At 40.0% G+C, this 19,440-nt stretch overlaps 1 protein-coding gene across 1 annotated transcript in view; it reads left to right on the top strand.

Annotated features, from left to right (window-relative positions):
- stk17a (serine/threonine kinase 17a) overlaps nucleotides 1-19,440 on the top strand; it is a 97,069-nt gene that overhangs the window by 40,238 nt on the left and 37,391 nt on the right. The window contains exon 2 of the mRNA XM_072253629.1: nucleotides 348-560. Coding sequence (XP_072109730.1) covers nucleotides 348-560 — 213 coding nt within the window. The remainder of the gene's footprint in view (nucleotides 1-347; nucleotides 561-19,440) is intronic.

Here is a 19,440-nt window from a genome sequence, read left to right as displayed (position 1 = left end):
TGTGCCTGATTATTACTCACACGTTTCATTTCATTTCATTACAGGTTCCTGCAAGCCATTCATATGAATTAATTCAAAGAGTAGTTATATACTATTTAGGACAATTTTAAATTGGGTTTTAAAACAATAAATCTTAATTATATTTCAAAATGCAACCTAAATTCTAAACAACTTATTTGTGTTTCTCCCAAATGTATACCTTTTTAATTTTAGATGGTTTCATAAATTCATTTTAAAATGGAAAACAATGCAACAGCTGAGCTGTAATTGTTTGAAGTCTTTTAAGAAACAGGTGTTGTTAAAACTATTTAGAAACCTTGAATATGTTTTGTCATTTTTCCGTGCAGAGGCAAATTTGCAGTCGTTAAAAAGTGCATTGAAAAGGCAACAGGAAAAGAGTATGCTGCCAAATTTATGAGAAAAAGAAGGAAGGGTCAAGACTGCCGAATGGAAATTGTTCATGAGATTGCAGTATTAGAACTGGCTAAATCCAATCCATGGGTCATCAACTTGTATGAAGTGTATGAGACAGCATCAGAAATGATCTTGGTATTGGAATAGTAAGTATATCTTTTAATTCTTTCCATTGTCTTTTGTTTCAATCTTGGCTTAAGAGTACACTGGGTAAGTTATTGGACAAAGGCACTAATGGATTAATCAGTTCATTGAAATTGTTAAACCTTTGATATCTGTACACAGTGGCCACTTTAGATACACCTGTAGAGTTGTATGTTAACACTAATGTCTAATCAGCCAATCATGTAACAGTAACTCAATGCATAAAAGCATACAGGCATGGTCAAGAGGTTCAGTTGTTCAGACCAAACATCAGAATGCAGAAGAAATGATCTTTAAGTGACTGATGTATGATTGGTTTCAGTATTTTGGAAACTGCTGATCTCCTGGGATTTTCATGCACAACAGTGATTGGCAGGGGTCCCCAATCTGGGCTCCACTGACCCCTCAATTAATGTTAAGGGTCCATGGCAAAAAAAAAAGGGTGGGAATGCCTGCTTTAGAGTTTACAGAGAATAACAGAAAGAAAAACATTCAGTGAGTAGCAGTTCTGTTGGCGAAAATGTCTTGTTAATGAGACAAGTCAGAGGTGAATAGCTAACTGGTTCAAGCTGACAGAAAGATGACAATAACTCAAATAACTACATATTACAAAAGTGGTGTGCAGAAGAGCATCTCTGAATGCACAACACTTCAAACCTCAAAGTGGATGAGATACAGCAGCAGAAGACCATTAACATACATTGTGGTCACTTTATTAGTTACAGGAAGTAATTAAGACTGTAAGACATGGGAGCAGAATTAGGCCATTCGGCCCATCGAGTCTGCTCTGCCATTCCATCATGGCTGATCGCAGATCCCATTCAACCCAATACACCTGCCTTCTGGCCATATACTTTGATGCCCTGACCGATCAGGAAATGATCAACTTGGCCTCCACTGCAGTCTGTGGTGGAGCATTCCACAGGTTTACTACTCTGGCTTTTTTAAAAAAAAAAAAAAAAAAAAAAAAAAAAAAAAAATTCCTCCTTACCTCTGTTTTAAAATGTCGCCCTTCAATTTTGATGCTGTGCCCTCTAGATCTGGGTATCTCCACATCCACCCTATCTAGCCTTTCAATATTTGGTAGGTTTCAATGAGATTCTAAAATCCAGTGAGTACAGGCCCAAAGCTGCCAAATGCTCCTCATATGTTAACCCCTTCATTTTCGGAATCATCCTCATGAACCTCCTCTGGACCCTCTCCAATGCCAACACATCCTTTCTGAGATGTGGGGCCCAAAACTGTTGACAATACTCTAAGTGCAGCCTGACTAGTGTCTTATAAAGCCTCAGCATTATCTCCTTGCTTTTATATTCTATTCTCCTTGAAATAAATGCCAACATTGCATTTGCTTTCTTTACCACAGAGTCAACCTGTAAATTAACCTTCTGGGAGTCTTGCACGAGGACTCCTAAAACCCTCTGCACCTCTGTTGTTTGAACCTTCTCCCCATTTAGATAAGTCCACGCTATTGTTCCTTTTACCAAAATGCATTATTATACATTTCCCAACATTGTATTCCATCTGCCATATTTTTGCCCATTCTTCCAGTTTGTCCAAGTCCTGCGGCAATCACACTGCTTCCTCAGCACTTACCACCCTTCCACCTATCCTCATGTCACCCGCAAACTTTGCGACAAAACCATCAATTGCATTATCCAAATAAATGAAAAACAATGTGAAAAGCAGCAGTCCCACCACTAACTCCTAAGAAACACCACGAGTCACTGGCATCCAACCAGAAAAGCCCCATTTTATTCTCACTCACAGCCGCCAGCCTGTTGGCCATTCCATTATCCTTGCCAGTATCTTTCCTGTAACACCGTCGGATTTTATCTTAAGCAGCCTCGTATGGCACCTTATCAAATGCCTTCTGAAAATCCAGGTAAGCGACATCCACTGCCTCTCCTTTGTTACTTCCTTAAAAACTCTATCAGATTTGTTAGGCAAGAGTTCCCTTTACAGAAACCATGCTGACTTTGACAGTGATCACTGAGTGTATAAAGAACAAATGATTCATGACATGACTTAACCATGTTTCTCCCCCCCCCCCACACAAAAAAAATTTGCATTTTGAATTGAAGTGCATTAGTGGGCAAGGAAACATTTCTCCACTTTTATTATGTGGTTTTCAAAGTTCAAAGTAAACTTATCATGAAAGTACATGTATATCACCATATACAACCATGAGATTCATTTTCTTGTGGGCATAGCAAATATTCTATAGAACAGTAACCTTAGTAGAATCAATGGAAGACCGCCCAACGTTGGCGTTGAAGTACAGTGCAGAAGACAACAGTGCAAGTACAAAAATAAAACAAGTAATAATAAATGTTGAGAACATGAGATGAAGAGCCCTTGAAAGTGAATCCATGGGTTGTGGGAACATTTCAGTGATTGGGCAAGTGAAGTTGTACCGTTGGGTTCAAGAGCCTGATGGTTGAGGATTAGTAATTGTTACTGAACCTGGTGGTTTGAGTCCTGATTTTCCTGTACCACCTTCCGGATGGCAGCAGCGAGAAGAGGGCATGTTCTGGGTGCCGGGGTTCCCTGATGATGGATGCTGCTTTCCTGTAGCAGCATTTCATGTAGATGTGCTCAGTGGTGGGGAGGTTTTTATGTGTAATGGATTGTGCCAAATCCACTACTTTCTATAGGAGCTTCCATTCAAGAGCATTGGTGTTTCCATGCCGGGCTGTGACGCAGCCAGTCAATATTCTCTCCACTGCACATCTATGGAAGTATGTCAAAGCTTTAGATGTCATGCCAAATCTCCACAAACTCCTAAGGAAGTCGAGGCACTGCCATGCTTTCTTTATAATTGTACTAGCGTGCTAGGCCCAGGACAAGTCTTTTTTTTTTTTTTTTTTTTAAAAAGTAATATCAAGTAACTTAAAGTTGCTGACCCTCTCTTCCTCTGAGGACCACCTTATGGAACACGTGTTTCCTCCTCCTGAAAACAATCAGCTCCTTGGTCTTGCTGACAAAGAGTAAGAGGTTGTTATTATGGCACCTCTCAGCCTGTTTTTCAATCTTCCTTCCAGTTATGACAGTGATGTCATCAGCAAACTTAAATATGGCATTGGAGCTGTGCTAAGGGCACAGTCACAAGTGTAAAATGAGTGGAGCAGGGGCTAAGCACACGGTCTTGTGGTGCACCAGTGCTGATGAAGATCATAGTGGATATGTTGCCCATCTGAACCGACTGAGATCTGCAAGTGAGGAAGTTGAGGATCCAATTGCAGAAGGAAGTATTGAGGCCCAGGTCTTGGAGCTTATTGGTTGGTTTTTGACATCTAAATGCTTTTTAATCTGTGGACAGTAGATAAGTGAAGGGAAAATTCCATTGTTAGATGGTGCACTATAGTTAATAGTGGCTTTTATTTTATCCACTTCCAGCTCCTCCCAATCCCTGTCTAGATAAGTATTCTGAGCTGTGGTTCTGGAAAGGGTCAGCGAAAGCAGTATCACTTGGAGTATGATATGTCACATGGTATTCTGTTCCACTGGACAAACCTATTTCAATTAATAGATTAAAAAAAAATGGGGAAACACCCTGCATACTGTTTTACAAATTAATTTTCCTGGCTGTTTCTGCTACCAGTGTGATAGGATAACTGGCAGTGTGATATTGGGTTGTGTCCTTTAGATAAACACTAATCATCAGCTGTTGTCCATTACAGAATTTCTGGTAGCTCTGCCACTGTGCTTAAAATTGAGCAATATAAAAGATTGCTTTCATCTTCAACACAAGGTTAGAGAGACAAATGGGACATTTTATCATGCAACAGTTCACATTGCTGCATTAGAGTTGCAGGGACCAGTTTTAATCCTGACTCTGGTACTAGTTGTGTAGAAATTGGAGGTTTTCCTTGTGACGATGTGGGTTTCCCCAAGCCCTTTATCTTTCCTACCCACTTTTCTTCACCTATCACCTACAAGCAATCCTCCTTCCCCTCCCCCCACCCTTTTATTCTGGAATTTTCCCTTTTACTTTCCAGTCCTGAAGAAGAGTCTCAGGTCAAAACATCAGCTGTTTGTTCATTTCCATAAATGCTGCCTGAATCTGCTGAGTCCTCGAACATTTTGTGTGTGTGTGTTGCTTTGGTTTCTCCCACATCTCAAAAATATGCTGATAGTTTAATTGGCTATTGCAAAGAATGTTGGTGAATGGGGTGGTGATATGCGTGTGGTAGAAAACAAGTTGCAGCAAAAGAAAGCCTTCACATTTCTCTCTTGTGTTTAGCCTTCAGGTAAATATTTGCCCAAATTAGAAATGATCCAGCTATGTCTTTGTACAGTAAAACAGCAATAATCTTCTAACCAATTGTTTGGAAATCCCAATGGCTAGGCATCTGGCTCGCTGGTGTCCTGTTCCTGTGCCGCCTTTAAACTAATGAGATTCACTGGAGAATTTTTATGTATCATCTTCTAAAAACAATGGTGAATTGAAAATATGTGGGGTTAATGGGTGTAACATCCAATAAATATGGAAAATCTGTTACTCTGAAACCACCAAAATCCTGATAGTTTGGTTGTATTCTCATTATAGAACAATGAATGATGTATTTATCAGTATTTGCTCATATTGAGGAAAATATGCCAAGTTCTTCATGACTATAGTCAGCTGGTGACATAGTGGCATCAGCGTCAGACTTCCGAGCGAAGGCTCCCAAGTTCGAATCCAGCTGGCTCCCTTGCACGCTTCCCATCCTTGCTGGGTTGACTATTGAGCTAGCAACTCAGCCTCGTTAAAAATAAGAATGCCTGCTAAAAAAAAAAAAGCCATCATGACGGCATCCTGATGACTCCATTCAGAGTTAATGGCTTTCTTCTTCTTCTTTCTTCATGACAATTGCTTCTGAAATGTCATTATTTATGTAGGAAAGTTGTCAATTTGTCCTAATATCCTATAGGAAATAGAATAATTAATTTTGTTAATAGTAATTAAATGATGTACATTAGCAGGAATACTGAGTGCCAATGCTTTGAACAGGATCCTTGTACTGACATAGGACTTCAACATCCAAAAACCATATCCGTGGTAGTGTATCATTTTCTCTGTTTATACTTGATTGAAGAGTCGCCTAACTTGGATGAATCTGAAAACTGCTGTTTGGGACTGAAGAGCTTCATCAATTGGTCCAAGCTAAATCTGGAAAATAACACATCCTTGTTGATCTAATTAACAAAAAAAACTTTGTGGAAGTCTTTAATGGAACCATATTAAAGATTATGACGTAATCTGACAGAGTATGCATGTTCATTGGGAATTTTTCACATGTGGGACTGAGATGAAAGACCAGTCAAAACCACATAGGTAAGCAATATTACTGACCTAAGTGTAATTGACGTTGTTGTAGCGATAGGGAAACAATAGCACTTATTATATTTGCACTGATATTATTATCCTGTAGGATAAGCTACTAACAGTTCTGAGTCATTCTCATTCATTAATCTAATAAGATTTTCAATTTCCTGCATAACCTTTTTATTAAAATTGCACAGTCATTAAGTTAAGTTTCACCTCTATAAATAAAAACTACTTCCATGCTGAGCAGTTCTTGGCTGGCATCACTAATGGAAAATGGACTGAATCCGGTCATTAATGAGCACCACAAAACGAAGGGTCTCGTTCCAAAACGTTGACTGTACCTCTTCCTAGGGATGCTGCCTGGCCTGCTGTGTTCACCAGCAACTTTGATGTGTGTTGCACAAAATATTATTACTAGCTTGAAAAATACTTTTAAAAAGGAAAATTTACATAAACTTAGATTTCCATAAGTCAGATCATTTGTAATCTGGGAAAGTCCTGTATAGCTTTACTAATATTAATTTCCTTCTGTTCCCCATGTTCACCTGCTTATTCACTTTTTGCACATTTTCTTTCACAACCATTGAGGGACCTCAACGGCTTTCCAGTAAGGCAAAGATTTGCCTGTACCACCTCCAAACTTGTCTACTGCATTTGCTGCTACTAATGTTGCCTCCTCTTTGTGCAAATGGATCCTCCATTTCTTCACTTGCGGGCTCAGTCAGTTTGGATTGGCAACATCTCCATGATCTCCATCAACACAGGTGCACCAAAAGGTGGTGTGCTTAGCCCCCTTCCTTACTTGCTTTATGCTTGTGACTGTGTGGCTAAGCACAGCTCCAGTGTTACATCCAAGTTTGCCGATGACCCTACTGTTGTAGGCCAAACCAAAGGTGGTGACAAATCAACAAAGAGGAAGGAGATTGAAAACCTGGCTGACTGGTGTCATTACAACAACCCCTTGCTCAACGTCAGTAAGACCAAGGAGTGGACTTTTGACTTCAGGAGGAGAAAACCAGATGTTCATTAGCTAGCCTTCTGGAAAATCAGATGTGGAGAGCATCAGCATCTTTAAATTCCCCTGTTATTATTTCAGAAGACCTGTCCTGGGCCCAGCATATTAAGTACAGTTATGAAGAAAGCATGGCAGCACCTCAACTTCCTTGGGTGTTTGTGAAAATTTGGCATAACATCTCAAACCTTGACAAACTTCTATAGATATGTAGTGGCTAGTATATTGACTGGCTGCTATGGTTATGGAAGCATCAATGCCCTTAACCAGAAAATCCTTCAAGAAGTAGAGAATACAGCCCAGTCCATCACAGGTAAAAACCCTCCTCCCCATTGAGCACATCTACACAAAGCATTGTTACAGGGAAGCAGCACAACATCAGAGATCCCTACCACGTAGGGCATGCTCTCTTCTCACTGCTGCTATCAGGAAGAAAGTACAGGAGCCTCAGAACTCACACCACCAGGTTTAGGAACGATTATTACCACTCAACCATCAGGTTCTTGAACAAAAGGGGATAACTTCACTGAACTTCGCTTGACCCATCACTGAAATGTTCCCACAACCTATGGACTCGTTTTCAAGGACTCTTAATCTCATGTTCTCGATATTGCTTATTTATTTAATATAATTATTTTTTTATTTTGTATTTGCACAGTTTGTCTTTTACACACAGGTTTAACAAAAGACAACCAGTCTTCCATTGATTCTGTTATGGTTATTCTATAATGGATTGAGAATGCCCACCAGAAAATAAGTCTGAGCATTGTAAATGGTAACATATATGCACTTTTACTTTTGAGCTTTGAACTTTTTGTTGTCAAAACCGAATACAGACCAGGTGACAGATTTTCAGAACCCTGACAGTGTGCTCATTCAGAAAGTGACTTGATAGACTGGGTTTGTTTTCTTTGTAGTGGGGAAGTCTGAGGATGGACTTGAGTGAATGTTATGAAAGGCAGTGCTGAAGTTGATTGTGGGAACATGTTCCACTTAGCAGAGATCCCTATGACCACAGGGAGAGGTTTAGAGGAGACTTGAGTTTTTCCATAGAATTTGCTAGTAATAGAAACCATAGAAAAAAACTACAGCACAGAAACAGGCCTTCTGGCCGCCTTGGCTGTGCCGAACCATTTTCTGCCTAGTCACACTGACCTGAAAACGGACCATATCCCTCCATACACCTCGCATCCATGTATCTGTCCAAGTTATTCTTAAATGTAAAAAAAAAACGCATTTACCACCTCATCTGGCAGCTCATTCCACACTCCCACCACTCTGTGTGAAGAATCCCCCCCTAATGTTCCCTTTAAACTTTTCCCCCCTCACCCTTAGCCCATGTCCTCTGCTGTTTTTGTTTTCTCACCCTGCATCAGTGGAAAAAGCCTGCTTGCATTCACTCTATCTATACCTATCATAATTTTATATACTGTACCTCCATCAAATCTCCCCTCATTCTTCTACACTCCAGGGAATAAAGTCCTAACTTATTCAACCTTTCTCTGTAACTGAGTTTCTCAAGTCCCAGCAACATCCTTGTAAACCTTCTCTGCACTCTTTCAACCTTATTTATATCCTTCCTGTAATTTGGTGACCAAAACTGAACACAATGCTCGAGATTCGGCCTCACCAATGCCTTATACAACCTCATCATAACATTCCAGCTCTTATACTCAATACTTTGATTAATAAAGGCCAATGTACCAAAAGCTCTCTTTACGACCCTATCTACCTGTGATGCCACCTTTAGGGAATTTTGTATCTGTATTCCCAGATCCCTCTGTTCCACTGCACTCCTCAGTGCCTTACCATTGACCCTGTATGTTCTACCTTGGTTTGTCCTTCCAAAGTGCAGTACTTCACACTTGTCTGTATTAAACTCCATCTGCCACTTTTTAGCCCATTTTTCCAGCTGGTCCAAGACCCTCTGCAGGCTGTGAAAACCTTCCTCACTGTCTACTACACCTCCAATCTTTGTATCATCAGCAAATTTGCTGATCCAATTTACCATATTATCATCCAGATCATTGATATAGATGACAAATAACAATGGACCCAGCACTGATCCAAGGGTGACAACATACCATTCTGGAATTGGGTTTGTGGCCATAGAAATGCCATTTTGCCCCCTTTGTCTATGGAATCCGTGACATTTCTCTGTCACTCTTCATCCTGTCCTCCAGTGCACCTGGATTCAAGTAATTAAACCGATTTAGATTTTTCTTTTTTTTTAAAAGCTCAATTTGTGTGAAACTACCTGAATTTAGGGAAAACCTTATCAGCTTCATTAATGCACTTTATGAAGAAAATCTGCAAGCCTTGGCTAGTCTGCTCTTTACATGATTTCACCCCCTTCCCCCCCCCCTCCCTCCATCTCCAGTATGGTTGACTCCCTCTTGCTGCTCTCTAAACTGGTCCAAGATGCAGTGTGGGACAATAATAAATGGCATCTTCGCCAGTGATGACTGCATCCCACAACTGAATTTAAAAAAGAAATACCCTGTTTCATGGTTAAATTTTGTGGCGAATTAACAACATTGTGCAAGGTTGTATTTGCGTAACTCATTTGGAGTCTTGTTTTCATGCTTCAGTTTGGATATTTGAGCCAGATGATGCATTAACCATTAATGTGTTGCAAATAGCATGCATGGTGCAGCTAGTCCTATGGATTTGTATATAAATCATACAGAAATTGTGGAAATGCCCAACTAATACAATTTACACAAGTAGGTTTTGATAGGAGTTGCTAGTGTATTTGGCTCTGTTTGTAAGCTGTACTGTGTTGCTGTTTATACCACAAGTGCACATGAATTATGGGTGTAGTCATTTGGTAATTGTGTTGACACAATAGAAAAGGAAGGTGTGTGTTAGGTTCCCCAATTTTTATTTGTCTGAATTCTTTTTAAAAAGATAGTCAATATGGAAAGAGGTTGGTAGAATGGGGGAAGAAAGATCTGATCATCTAATGGTTCGAACAACATTTTTTAAAAATCACCCTTGTTCAGAATAATAGGAAGGAGAAATTAAGGTGGAGATGAGAACTGAGGTGCCTTGGAAAGCAATGATGGACTAATTCTGGACCCGAATAACAGTGTTACCTGTAGTAGTGCAGTCTTAACAGTAGCAGTGCATACTTTTTATAAAAGTAAGGCCAAAATTGTGGTCAAGTGTAATTTCATGGGCTGATGGAATTAATTTAGCAGAAATCTTCAGAACGAGTTCATAAAATCCTTTGGAATTGGTTTCCTGAACAGAGCAAACTGTTTTAGTTCTGGCCATGTACAGTGTGACTGGATTAGTTAATAATCTGCTCCTTTTGAAGCACTCTGATCATAATGTTAAATACTGCAAATGCTGGAAATCTGAAACAAAACTTCAGGAGTGAGAGAGATTTAACATTTCAGGTCATTGATTGTTCATTAAGTGAAGTGCTTAAATATTTTCCTTTGATTTCTTAAATTGAATAATAACAATAAAATTCTGTGCAGGTTTTGCAGCAGTTTATTTAGGGAGATTATTTGGAACTGGAAACTTGTTCTACTTGTAGGTTTATGTGGAAATTGTCCACCATAACTTGAAGCCTTGTTTTTATTACACGACATGTATTTATTTACCCAATCATTTATGTTCAGCAAATGAAATGAAAACATAATATTTTTTAGTATAATTTTCAGATGATATGCAGGCAAAATACAAATTTGAAGCTTGATTCACAAACGAGAAAATCTGCGGATGCTGGAAAACCAAACAACACACAAAATGCTGGAGGAACTCAGCAGGCCAGGCATCATCTATGGGGGGAAAAATTACAGTCCATACTTCACTCAGAGACGCTTCAGCAGGACTAGAGTGGGGGCAAAAAAGATGAGTAGATTTAGATGGTGGGGGGGAGAAACACAAGGTGATAGGTGAAACTGGGAGGGAAGGAGGGTGAGGTAAAGAGCTGGAAGTTGATTGGAGAAGGGGGAATCTGCTGGGGGAGGACAGAAAGCCATGGAAGTTACTGCTGTCTCCCTCCACCATTCCCCATCCCCTTTATTCCCCCTCTCACCTTACCCTCTTGCCTGCCCATAGCTTCCCTCTGGTGGTGCTTTCCCCCTTTCCTTTCTTCTATGGCCTTCAGTCCTTTCCTATCAGATTCCCCCTTCTCCAGCCCTGTATTTCTTTCACCAATCAACTTCCAGCTCTTTACTTCACCCTCCCTCCCAGTTTCATGTATCACCTTGTGTTTCTCCCTCCCCAGCCCCCACCCTTTAAATTTACTTATCTTTTTTTATTCTCCAGTCCCGATGAAGGGTCTTGGCCTGAAATGTCGACTGTATTCTTCCTTTCCATAGATGCTGCTTGGCCTGCTGAGTTCTTTCAGCATTTTGTGTTTGAAGCTGGATTGTCTTTAGAAAACATTTAAGAATATTTACAGTGGGATGCAAAAGTTTGGGCACCTTGATCAAAATTTCTGTTACTGTGAATGGCTAAGTGAGTAAAAGATGACCTGATTTCCAAAAGGCATAAAGTTAAAGATACATTTCTTTAATATTTTAAGCAAGATGACTTTTTTATTTCCATCTTTTACAATTTCAAAGTAAGAAAAAAGGAAAAGGGCCCAAACCAAAAGTTTGGGCACCCTGCATGGCCAGTACTTAGTAACACCCCCTTTGGCAAGTATCACAGCTTGTAAACGCTTTCTGTAGCCAGCTAAGAGTCTTTCAATTGTTGTTTGGGGGATTTTCGCCCATTCTTCCTTGCAAAAGGCTTCTAGTTCTGTGAGATTCTTGGGCTGTCTTGCATGCACTGCTCTTTTGAGGTCTATCCACAGATTCCTGATGATGTTTAGGTCAGGGGACTGTGAGGGCCTTGGCAAAACCTTCAGCTTGTGCCTCTTGAGGTAGTCCATTGTGGATTTTGAGGTGTGCTTAGGATCATTATCCTGTTATAGAAGCTATCCTCTTTTCATCTTCAGCTTTTTTACAGATGGTATGATGTTTGCTTCCAGAATTTGCTGGTATTTAATTGAATTCATTCTTCCCTCTACTGGTGAAATGTTCCCTGTGCCACTGGCTGCAACACAAGCCCAAAGCATGATCAATCCACCCCAGTGCTTAGCAGTTGGAGAGGGGTTCTTCATGAAATTCTGTACCCTTTTTTCTCCAAACATACCTTTGCTCATTGCGGCCAAAAAGTTCTGATTTAACTTCATCAGTCCACAGGACTTGTTTCCAAAATGCATCAGGCTTGTTCAGATGTTCCTTTGCAAACTTCTGATGCTGAATTTTGTGGTGAGGACGCAGGAAAGGTTTTCTTCTGATGACTCTTCCATGAAGGTCATATCTGTGCAGGTGTCGCTGCACAGTAGAACAGTGCACCACCACTCCAGAGTCTGCTAAATCTTCCTGAAGGTCTTTTGCAATCAAACAGGGGTTATGATTTGCCTTTTTAGCAATCCTACGAGCAATTCTCTCAAAGTTTTCTCGGTCTTTCAGACCTCAACTTGACCTCCACTGTTCCTGTTAACTGCCATTTCTTAATTATATTACAAACTGGGGAAATGGCTACCTGAAAACGCTTTGCTATCTTCTTACAGCTTTCTCCTGCTTTGTGGGCATCATTTATTTTAATTTTCAGAGTGCTAGGCAGCTGCTTAGAGGAGCCCATGGCTGCTGATTGTTGGGACAAGGTTTGAGGAGTCAGGGTATTTATAAAGCTTTGAAATTTGCATCACCTGGCCTTTCCTAACGATGACTGTGAACAAGCCATAGCCTTAACAAGCTAATTAAGGTCTGAGACCTTGGTAAAAGTTATCTGAGAGCTCAAATCTCTTGGGGTGTCCAAACTTTTGCATAGTGCTCCTTTTCTTTTTTTCTGCTCTAAAATTGTACACAACAAAAAGAATACACTAAACTTGCTTAAAATGTTGAAAAGAATGTTTCATCTTTAACTTTGACTTTTAGAGATCAGTTCATTTAACTATTCACAGTAACAGAAGTTTTGACTGGGGTGCCCAAACTTTTGCATGCCACTGTATATACATCATTGTTAAGACATTGAACAGCAGTTGATTGGGAAAATGAGACATGAGTTTTGTCCAATTATTTTCTATGTAATGATCCATTTACTTGAAAGCCTTTTAATTAAATTGGTTGCAAGTTTACTTCTGTTGTCTTGTTTGTGCTCATTGAAGTGATTGAAAGAACCTAAGTTTTTTTTTGTCTTAGTGGAAATTAATTTGATAAACAAAGGTTTAGTTGAAGGCAGTGGCAGGGCCTGATTTCTTTTGTGTCTAACATATGTTATAGTAGCACCAGGCCAACTTATTTTGTTTGAAGGGAAATTGTGCAATAATTCTCTTCTATATTGCGTAAGCATCTGTTTGCATCCTTTGACTTTTGAAGAAGCCCTTTGTAGAACTTTCCTGTGCAGAGGAACGAAAGCACATTTTGTCTTCCATCAACAAAGTTTGTAGATTAAATGGAGTGTAATACCACCAATGTTGTCTCCACAAAGCTGCCATATTCATGGGAAGGGTAAGCAAATCAACATCAGTGTCCTCTCTCCCAGGGTTGCATTCCTGACATTGAGATCCCATGTACTGAGTCTGTGATCTTGGGCAAATCCTGTCATTTGGGGCCCTGACAGCAGATTCCCAAACTAGCAGTAGCTATCCTGAAACTCTCAAAACTGCACGAGAAACAAGTTGGTCTCTATTCTGAAGAACTGTAAGAAGAAATGTAATTTGTAGAATTGTTATTCTTTGTTGTGAATAATGCAGATTTTATTGAAGTAGAAAGTATTTCTAGTTCAAGCTGCTGAGTGTATTTGACTAGTGATAGATTTTATAGAAGAATTAGACAGCATAGCCCTATTGTTTAATGCCTGCTTTGAGATCAAAAGTAGCAATACATCTGGCACATAAACTTGGCCTCATTGCTCACTGGTTTCCTGCTGTGAATTCATTGTGTCATTGTCCTTTCAGTTGCACGTTACAGTCCTTGTTCATGGCCTGAAGCAGCACTGAGTAAAGTGGGCCCTTCAGTTACCAGGGGCTCAATGTTTAGTTTGGGTAGGATACTACTCGCAAACTTCGTCTGGGGTGCAAATTGCTTTCATGAGGGGAAGTTAGACTTTATTTTTTACACAGTGGATTTTTTGAGGGCAACATTTGAATAATGAGTTAAATTTCTTTATCCGTACCAAAATGAGCAAACCTCGGTGTGAACTATTCTAGAAGTCTGGACAGTTAAACCATTCCATTAGGTAGGTAGGTGTGTGTGTATGTAGTTATTTTTTTTCATTCATTCTATATTCCAGTAGGCTTGAGTGTGCTTCTTTGCTGTGGATTATGTTTTACTTTTAATTGGCCTGTAAATTTGATCAAGGTAAATACAGATCCATGATGGCAAAATGGAGTCTGAGTTAATAAAAATGTACAACTTTAATATTTGTCTAATGTGTTAGAACTGAACTGATGCATGATTTTCCACAACACCTGGTTAATTTGCCCTGCTGAAGTATTTTCAAAAATGTTTTTGACTCCTCAACTCTGACTGTAAAGTGGGTCATGGTTAATACTGTTCCTTCATCAGTGGCCATAGGACTATCCTCAGCTGAACTGGAGGACTTAAATTGAATTTAAATATGCCACTCAGCTGATCGGATTTTTTAATCCTGAGCTCTATTGTACTTGTATAGTTAAGCTGATTATCCATCACCTTATTTGAAAATGACTTGGTTTTACTTGACACTTCCTCTGTGTCTGGGTATCTTCTCATAATTTACTTCTGTAACGCTCAGGTCTATCGGCTCGTGTTTATTAGGGGAAACCCTGTCTGCCCGCCCAACCGTGTCTCATGGTTTGTGTCGTTGCTGTGTAATGCCACCTGGTACAAACTCGCATATCAAATATTGGACAGCACACAATGTATGATTTACAGATTACACTTTATAAATCTTACTGGAATTATTAATTAATAGATACAATATAAAAGGGAAAGTAAAAGGCGCCAATCTTATCAGAGTTCATCCACTTCATGCACAACCGTTGGAGCTCAATTAACGGGGTCCTCATTCCACCAAGCTGATCTCCTCCAACCCCCTTGACTCGCTGCTCGGGACTAACCACGGTGGTCGACCAGAGCGCGTTCAATATGTCCTTCTTCTTCAGGTCTCCTTCCTGAAAAGCCTGCCAAACCACATGGTTCCCAGCATATGAGACAGAATATCACCCACAAAAGAATAACATGGACACTCATTGGTTCGTTCCCTCTATTATCAATAATATAATGAGAGAGAGAGAACTCCTTGCATCGCAGTTATACTTAAAGAAAAGCCATTTTATTAGCTGTCTCAGTAACATAAAAGAAGAAACCCCTTACACTTCAGTTGCATTGTTAACAGGAAGAGAGTTGGTCGCAAAGAATGGAATCAAATGTGCTGGAGAGTAAGTGTGGCAGAGGTTCAAATCAAACTAATGTGTGTGAAAGGTGCCCTTCAGGATTTTCCCTTTTTGGTTTTAGACCTGAATTGAATCCAGTGTACATGCCCCTGACTTCAGATGATCAGGATTTCCTTATGAGAGAGAAAATAACACTAGTTGAGATCATGACTTGTGTTGTACCTATTTAGTAACATGTCCATGATACTTTTTTTTCTATTTTCTGTTCTGTTTATCAGGAATTGATAATTTTGCTTTTGCACAGTTCTTCAAAGTTGGTTGCTGTAAAAGCAAAAGAAGTTTCAGATGTTGGAAATCTGAACTAATAAATGAACTCAGTCAGCAACTGTAGAGAGGGAAATGAGGCTAATGTTCCAGGTTGATTTTTTAAAATTTGTTGGGGCTGAGAGGGGAAATGGATCAGCCATGATGAAATGGTGGCACAAACTCAATGGGCCAAATGGCCTAATTCTGCTCCTACACATTGTGGTCTTATTCAAGATTTTCTGATTTCATTCATTTAATTATTGGGTGCTTACTCAGTGTGACTCCAGGTAGTTCTGATTTTAACGCATTTCAATTTTGCCAGGAAAGCTCTCAAGCCACAATTTTTAAAATGTGTTTTGCATAATGTCCCCTGCTAGTCTCTTAGCTGTTAGGGAAGAGGCTGCTCTTGTCTTGATGTTACCTGACTGTATAGCACCTGTCACCGAGCTAACAAGTGGCAGAAATTTCAGTATAAAGGAGTTTACAATGAGGGATACTTTTTTTTTTTTTTTTTTTAAAAAGCTAACTGAGTGCGATTAATGGCAGGATGTAGACCTGATGCAAGAAAATCAAAGTTCAAATTAAAGTTAGTGACATGCAAAATTTGGGCACCCGGGTCAAAATTTCTGTTACGTCAGTTAAGTGAGTAGAAGATGAACTGATCTCCAAAAGTCATAAATTTAAAAATGAAACATTATTTTCAACATTTTAAGCAAGATTAGTGTATTATTTTTGTTTTGTACAATTTTAGAGAAAAAAAAGGAATGAACACCATGCAAAAGTTTGGGCACCCCGAGGAGATTTGAGCTCTCGGATAACTTTTACCAAGGTTTCAGACCTTAATTAGCTTGTTAGGGCTATGACTTGTTCACAGTCATCAATAGGAAAGGTCAGGTGATGCAAATTTCAAAGCTTTAAATACCCTGACTCCTCAAACCTTGTCCCAACAATCAGCAGTCATGGACTCCTCTAAGCAGTTGCCTAGCACTCTGAAAATTAAAATAAAGCAGGAGAAGGCTATAAGAAGACAGCAAAGCGTTTTCAGGTAGCCATTTCCTCAGTTTGTAATGTAATTAAGCAATGGCAGTTAACAGGAACGGTGGAGGTCAAGTTGAGGTCTGGAAAACCAAGAAAATTTTCTGAGAGAACTGCTCGTAGGATTGCTAGAAAAGCAAATCAAAACACCCATTTGACTGCAAAAGACCTTCAGGAGAATTTAGCAGACTCTGGAGTGGTGGTGCACTGTTCTACTGTGCAGCGACACCTGCATAAATATGACCTTCATGGAAGAGTCATCAGAAGAAAACCTTTCCTGCATCCTCACCACAAAATTCAGCATCAGGAGTTTGCAGAGGAACATCCTGATGCATTTTGGAAACAATCCTGTGGACTGATGAATTTCAAATAGAATTTTTTGGCCGCAATGAACAAAGGTATGTTTGGAGAAAAAGGGGCGCAGGATTTCATGAATAAATCACCTCTTCAACTGTTAAGCACAGGGGTGGATCGATCATGCTTTGGGCTTGTGTTGCAGCCAGTGGCATGGGGAACATTTCACTGGTAGAGAGAAGAATGAATTCAATTAAATACCAGCAAATTCTGGAAGCAAGTATCACACCGTCTGTTTAAAAAAAAAAGCAGCTGAAGATAAAAAGAGAATGGCTTCTACAACAGGATAATGATCCTAAACACACCTCAAAATCCACAATGGACTACCTCAAGAGGCGCAAGCTGAATATTTTGCCATGGCCCTCACAGTCCCCTGACCTCAACATCGTGGAAAATCTGTGGATAGACCTCAAAAGGGCAGTGCATACAAGATGGCCCAAGAATCTCACAGAACTAGAAGCCTTTTGCAAGGAAGAATGGGTGAAAATCCCCAAAACAAGAATTGAAAGACTCTTAGCTGGCTACAGAAAGCGTTTACAAGCTATGACACTTGCCAAAGGGGGTGTTACTAAGTACTGACCATGAAGGGTGCCCAAACATTTGCTTCAGGCCCTTTTCCTTTTTTGTTATTTTGAAACTGTAAAAGATGGAAATAAAAAAAGTAATCTTGCTTAAAATATTAAAGAAACGTGTCATCTTTAACTTTATGCCTTTTGGAAATCAGGTCATCTTTTACTTGCTTAGCTATTCACAGTAACAGAAATTTTGACCGGGGTGCCCAAACCTTTGCATGCCACTGTATTATTAAAGTAAATCTTTGTCACCATATACAGCCTTGAGCTTAGTTTTCTCATGGGTATACACTGTAAATCCAAGAAACACAACAGACTCAATAAAAAACCATACCCAATAACCAATGTGCAAAAATAAACCAAGCTGTACAAATATAAAAGAAAAGTAAGAAATAAGCAATAAATATGGGGCATGAGATGAACAGTTCTTAAGTGAGTCCATAGGTTGTGAGAGCAGTTAATTGACGGGTTGAGTGAATTTATCCACTTTGGTTCAAGAGCCTGATGGTTGAGGGGTAATAACTGTTCCTGAACTTTGGTGTGGTGTGGGTCCTGAAGCTGCTATACCACCTTCCTGATGGCAGCAGCAAGAGAGCATGGCTTGTCTGGTGGGGGTCCGTGATGATGGATGCTACTTTCCTGCAACAATGCTTTTTGTGGGGAGGACTCTACCTCAACTGAGTCATTTCCACTTCTTGTACAATTTTCTGTTCGAGGGCATTGGGGTTTCCATACCAGACCATTGTGTAATTATGGTGATTATGAGACTTAAATGCCTTCAGCCTCAGGACTCCTCATGAATGAGACAAAAGTATTCAGAGCCAAACTAAGTAACGGGTTAAGATTCAGAACAATTGTCTTTCAGTTATTTGATGGGGCAGATTTTTAGGGCCAAAGGTTCCTTCTGTTACCCTATTCATTTGGTTCATCACTGATCTTCACTCCATCAGTACTCTATTGTGGCTGTAGATATTACTGTATAACTTGTATTCAAAATGCTTCTAACATTGAATTTCCTACAGAAGTACATGAAAATATTATTAATGTCAGTGTCAGCGCTCATAGCAGGAACTTAGAGTTTGCTTTAGAAATTGTCAGGTCAATCTCGATGCTTTTACAACAGATTCAGATTTATTTATTACTTGTACACCAAAACATACAGTGAAATGTGCCATTTGCATTAATAACCAGCACAGTCAAAGATGTGCTGGGGCAGCCCACAAGTGTTACCACACACTCAAGCAGCAACATAGCATGCCCACAATATTTAACACAACACGGAACACGAGGAGCTGCAGCAGCAGCAGGAACAACTCCCCTCATAAGCACAGGCCCCCGAGCCCGGGACAGGCTGCCTCTGGGCCTCCAGTCCTTGGGCCCCAGACTCTCAGTCTCACAGACATTGAGCCTCAATCCTCCAGTCTCTGGCCCAGAATTGCCCTCTACCATCACACTCGCTGACTTCAGTTTTTGACCTTTTGGGCTTTCTTCCTCCGGATTTGCCTGGCTCTGGACTACAACCTTTGACTTTGCCCTCTGGACTTTGCTGACCTCTGGGTACCAACCTGAGGACTCGCTAATCATGGATTTGATCTTCACGCCTCAATCCCAGAACTCGCCAATCACTGGTTTAACATTCCAGCCTCAACCAACCCAACCTCCTATATTGTTGCTATTTTGTTAAGTATTGTAACATCTATTTCTAATTAAAACAGCACCGTCTCTTCTGTCTACAATACAATCAGAATTCCCTTGCCTGTAGACAGTTCAGCTGTGGCAACGTTACTGTTGAATGTAAAACTTGTAGGAATCCATTTCCATTCATAACTTTGGATTCAATATGGGAGAGGGGGCGGGGTATGGAAAATCATGATATGGGTGTTTTTGTCATCTTCTCTAT

This window comes from Mobula birostris, chromosome 3 (genome assembly GCF_030028105.1).
Source record: "Mobula birostris isolate sMobBir1 chromosome 3, sMobBir1.hap1, whole genome shotgun sequence".
In the NCBI taxonomy this organism is placed as follows: domain Eukaryota; kingdom Metazoa; phylum Chordata; class Chondrichthyes; order Myliobatiformes; family Myliobatidae; genus Mobula; species Mobula birostris.
Note: the sequence above shows the minus strand (reverse complement) of the source record. Positions and strands in the feature narration are given on the sequence as shown.